At 42.0% G+C, this 5,684-nt stretch overlaps 1 protein-coding gene across 1 annotated transcript; it reads right to left on the reverse strand.

Moving 5' to 3' along the window:
* Positions 1-53: 53 nt before the first annotated feature.
* On the reverse strand, positions 54-4,515 carry si:dkey-73n8.3 (retinol dehydrogenase 11). Its single transcript, XM_021620402.3, has 7 exons — positions 4,251-4,515; positions 2,588-2,703; positions 1,654-1,809; positions 1,444-1,548; positions 1,090-1,299; positions 617-809; positions 54-508 (listed from the first exon to the last, which is right to left on the reverse strand). The coding sequence occupies exons 1-7, from the start codon at positions 4,262-4,264 to the stop codon at positions 406-408; spliced, it is 897 nt and encodes a 298-aa protein (XP_021476077.1). The 5' UTR covers positions 4,265-4,515; the 3' UTR covers positions 54-405.
* Between the last annotated feature and the right edge of the window lie 1,169 nt (positions 4,516-5,684).

Here is a 5,684-nt window from a genome sequence, read left to right on the forward strand (position 1 = left end):
AAATAATAGTCAGAAAACCTAAATTACTCCCAACAAGAAAATGCAAAATGTTATTATAGCATTTGATAGCATTTTACTTTCTCCAGAAAGCACAGGAATCAAAGGTGTAAAAACAGAAGAGAATTACATGATTTAGTTAAACTGAATATTTGACATATAGCTTTCCTTGTCCAGTCAGTCTCAGATAGTTTACTGACTGCAACACTAACTCTACACATTCTATCACCTATCTGTACCACTTCCACCTACGCTCACCATCAGCCACATCATACATCACCTGTCTGTCTCCCTCTTCACATTTAGCATTTGACATAGTAGGACTTATGATAGCAATATTTTCTCAGTATTTGATGTGACAGAAAGAAGCAATTTGGTGTAAAGATAGCATTAATATTGGGTGTCTGTTCATCTCCAGCAGATGCCCAGTAGATGACAGCTAACAGCCCAGAGTTTGAGAGCGGTGCCTTCATCACTACCAGCCCTGGCACACACTGCCTGTGCACACCCACTGAGAGAGAGAGAGAATTATTTTATTTTACACCCTTATTTCATGGGTAATCAAGTACTGTACATATTAGTGTTCAGGGTCAGGGATGAGAGGTGAAAGGTCACTGACCTATAGTAACCCCCAGAGGTGAGTTCAGAATCAGGGGTCACGATGCAGTACAGAGTGGTGTAGGCTCCTTCTGCTGGCGTCTTGAGGAAGTAGCTGAACTTCTTAAACATGAGCTGTAGGGGGCGCTTTGTGTGACGCATCAGATCAGTGTTCACTACCCCCGGGTGGACTGCATAGGCTGTCACACCTAGAACTGTTAACACACACACACACACACACACACACACACACACACATACACACACACACACACACACACACACACACACACACACACACACACACACACACACACACACACACACACACACACACACACACACACACACATATTGTTCAAGTACCCAGGGCCTCTTTGCTCTATTTCAACCACAGAGGGATGGTGGTTAAGACACGAGACACTCACACTGGTGTACGCTTAGATCCATTCTCTACAGGATGCTACATGCATGGAAACACACACCCATACCCACCCGCGGTCCTCTTGGCCAGCTCTCTAGTGAACAGTATATTAGCCAGTTTGCTCTGGACGTAGGCCTTGACAGGGTGGTATTCCTTCTCACTGTTCAGGTCCTCAAAGTGGATCCTGCCCATGGCGTGGGTCGATGACGACACAGTGATGACACGGGAGGGGGCGGAGTGCTTCAGCAGATCCAATAGGAGGAAAGTCAGAAAGAAGTGACCTGGAAAAAGGAAATAGGAAATAGTTCATAAGGATAGGTTTCAATCAATGGCAATCAATCAATGATAATATATTCTCTTTATGTGGCAATGGAAAAAAGTGTTGCTTGCAGTCTTGATAATAAACCAGCCGTTCTGTCTCGTACCCAGATGGTTGACTCCAAGCTGCATCTCGTATCCATCTACAGTGGTGCTGTAAGGACAGGTGGCCACACCTGCATTGTTGATCAGGAAGTGAAGCACCTTCTCCGCTGGGGGACAAAAAGAGTCAGAACACCTCTGTATTGGAGCCCTGACAGTATGGTGTTGAATAGGTTTTACAGTGTATGGTGTTGTGTGTGTGTGTTTTAACCCACTGTTGTAGATGTTTTCAGCAAATTCACAGATGGACTTGGTGTCAGCGAGGTCAAGCTTCCTGGCTTCCACCTTGGCCCCTCCCATTTCCCTGACGATGTCACTGACCGCAAGCTCCGCCTTCTCCATGTCCCTGCAGGCCAGGATGACGCGTGCACCTAGAGCAAGAGAACCCCTTTTTTATTCAATTATCTTCACACTTTCAAAAAGTATCAAACTACCATACTGTCCATGATGTCTAGCACATTTCTGACACTTCAGGAGCCTGTAAAACTCCCAGCATACACTGCAATGCACCCCCACTGGTTCCTACCTCTCTCATTAATAATATACCCCGAAAGTCTCTTTCCATAGAGAGATCATATTAGTGTGTACAGACAGAGGTTGGCAATTCGGCAGTACCCGACTTCAGTCCCGTGGCGATTGTGGGGGTTGTGGGGGTCGTAGAGCAAAACAGTCTCATCTTTCCATTGAGGGGTCATAAGAGTTTGGAAGCTACAGACGTTTCCGTTTCCGTCTCCTGGTCTGACAAACAGCGCTGTAGCTCTGCCACCTTTCACCGCAGATACGGAAGGCCGACATCGGAGGATGTGGCGGATTGAGATGCAGCCCATGCATCTAGCTTAAACAGACCGATTGTTATGGGGATGTTTTTATTGTGCTAATTCGATTTCCACGGGGGCGCATATATCAAATCAAATGCTATTAGTCACATGCGGCGAATACAACAGGTAATATATAATACAACCTTACAGGGAAATGTTTACTTATGAGCCCCTAACCGACAGTGCAGTTTAAAAAATACGGATAAGAATAAGAGATAAAAGTAACAAGTAAGTAAAGAGGAGCGGTAAAAAAAGAACAATATATGCAGGGGGGTGTATGGACTATAAGGGAGACAAGGGAAGCAATAGAATGTAAGATTGTATGGTCCACCTCTCTTGGCCAGGTCCATGGCGGTCTCCTTGCCAATGCCAGTGTTAGCTCCCGTCACGATCGCAGTCTTCCCATCCAGACGAACATCAGACGACCAGTGCTTAGTGATCAGGGAGCTTGAAGAAGAGAGAGCCAATATGATAAACAAATAAGCTGTTTGACATTTGTTGTTGATATTGACTCGGACAACACAATTCATTACATTAATATTAACAGCATACGTTTTGAATCGCAGTTATTTTCTCTTTGATGGTCTTACATCTATTTACAGTAGAACCATAGGGATTAGTCTTACATCTATTTACAGTAGAACCATAGGGATTAGTCTTACATCTATTTACAGTAGAACCATAGGGATTAGTCTTACATCTATTTACAGTAGATCCATAGGGATTGGTCTTACATCTATTTACAGTACAACCATAGGGATTAGTCTTACATCTATTTACAGTAGAACCATAGGGATTAGTCTTACATCTATTTACAGTAGAACCATAGGGATTAGTCTTACATCTATTTACAGTAGATCCATAGGGATTGGTCTTACATCTATTTACAGTAGATCCATAGGGATTGGTCTTACATCTATTTACAGTAGATCCATAGGGATTGGTCTTACATCTATTTACAGTAGAACCATAGGGATTAGTCTTACATCTATTTACAGTAGATCCATAGGGATTGGTCTTACATCTATTTACAGTAGATCCATAGGGATTGGTCTTACATCTATTTACAGTAGATCCATAGGGATTAGTCTTACATCTATTTACAGTAGATCCATAGGGATTGGTCTTACATCTATTTACAGTAGAACCATAGAGATTGATTTTACATCTATTTACAGTAGATCCATAGGGATTGGTCTTACATCTATTTACAGTAGAACCATAGAGATTGATTTTACATCTATTTACAGTAGAACCATAGGGATTGGTCTTACATCTATTTACAGTAGAACCATAGGGATTGGTCTTACATCTATTTACAGTAGAACCATAGGGATTGGTTTTACATCTATTTACAGTAGAACCATAGGGATTGGTCTTACATCTATTTACAGTAGAACCATAGGGATTGGTCTTACATCTATTTACAGTAGAACCATAGGGATTGGTCTTACATCTATTTACAGTAGAACCTTAGGGATTAGTCTTAAATCTATTTACAGTAGAACCATAGGGATTAGTCTTACATCTAATTACAGTAGAACCATAGGGATTAGTCTTACATATATTTACAGTAGAACCATAGGGATTAGTCTTACATATATTTACAGTAGAACCATAGGGATTGGTCTTACATCTAATTACAGTAGAACCATAGGGATTGGTCTTACATATATTTACAGTAGAACCATAGGGATTGGTCTTACATCTATTTACAGTAGAACCATAGAGATTAGTCTTACATCTAATTACAGTAGAACCATAGGGATTGGTCTTACATATATTTACAGTAGAACCATAGGGATTAGTCTTACATATATTTACAGTAGAACCATAGGGATTGGTTTGACATATATTTACAGTAGAACCATAGGGATTAGTCTTACATATATTTACAGTAGAACCATAGGGATTAGTCTTACATCTAATTACAGTAGAACCATAGGGATTGGTTTTACATATATTTACAGTAGAACCATAGGGATTGGTCTTACCGGATCTTTTCCATCTCTGTGTTTCTGATAGAAAACTGATATCCTCTTGGGAGACTTCAGAAATCCCCTCTTCAACCAGTCTGTCTTTCTGTCCACTCACAGAAACGGATGTGCTAGAGGACGCTGTGTGTCGAGACTCTTGTGTGTGTGTGCGTGTGTGTGCGCATGCAAGCGTATATATATGTGTGTGTGTGTGTGTGTGTGTGTGTGTGTGTGTGTGTGTGTGTGTGTGTGTGTGTGTGTGTGTGTGTGTGTGTGTGTGTGTGTGTGTGTGTGTGTGTGTGTGTGTGTGTGTGTGTGTGTGTGTGTGTGTGTGTGTGTGTGTGTGTGTGTGATGTCTCCAAATTGTTAATGGTCTATTGATAGGCCCCAGATAAACCATTCTTTCATCAGGGGAGAGTTGTGTCTAATTCATTACTGTGCCTTAGAGAAACTCTTTCTTACAAAATGTGTATCTGAATAGTAACATTATTCTGTGATAAGTAGAGACGTGGAAGGAGTTAGTCAAGAGAGATAGCCAGCCGGAGGCTCCTCCTATTAGTGGGCCACCATGTTTTATCCTGACCATGTGACTGGACTGTGAAAACCTAATGTCACATGTATGGTTAGTAAAATCCCAGGTCCCTACATAAGAATGGAGTCTCACACTTCCATACAGGTTCTGTTTCACCTCAGGTGTAATTCAAGCCTGTCTAAACAGCAGGTGAAGATATTCCAGTTTCAGCATTTCTGACTGAGAAGTTTCTGGTAGTTTCCAGGTGAGAACTTGCTGCCCTGTGTCACCAGCAGTGAACTAGAACACTACAGGAAATGCAGTGTGGGTATTTGTTTGTGTGCAATACATGTAATACAAGTAATACATCCTTCACTCGGTGGCATCATAGTTTAGTGCCAATGTTCTCCAATACATTACCCTCTAAATCTACACATTCTCTATTCTTATGTTCTCTAGAAGCAGCTGAGCTGAAGGCATCTGATGTAAACCATGTGCAGGCTAGTCATAACTTCCTGTTTTCACAGACAACAGAAAATACCCTCCTCTCCTGGTGGGCCTCTGGTTCTCAATGGCACACACGCACGTACACTTGCACGCAAACACAAACGACCCAAACCAGGCCCTAAATCAGCATCTCCAGCGCTTCTCATGTGGTTTTAGAGAAAATAGCCCTATCCTAGATGCTACGCAAGCTAAACGTGGCCAATGCTACGTTGGCCCTATACTGCCAGCCATCTTGTGTGATAATGAAATACTGTCAGTCTGTCTGTCTGCATTGGGACAGTGACAGAAACTGAAGCCCTGCCACATGTGTAATCAGCTCTGTTTTCACAGTCATTATGGCTCAGAGAGAAGATAAATAACTTCATTGTAATGACCAGATAGCAGACAGTAAACCATGGAATAACACTACGGCTGCTGTCACAAAAAAAACACGA

Source organism: Oncorhynchus mykiss, chromosome 11, assembly GCF_057628025.1.
Source record: "Oncorhynchus mykiss isolate SJ-2025 chromosome 11, ASM5762802v1, whole genome shotgun sequence".
NCBI classification, from domain to species: domain Eukaryota; kingdom Metazoa; phylum Chordata; class Actinopteri; order Salmoniformes; family Salmonidae; genus Oncorhynchus; species Oncorhynchus mykiss.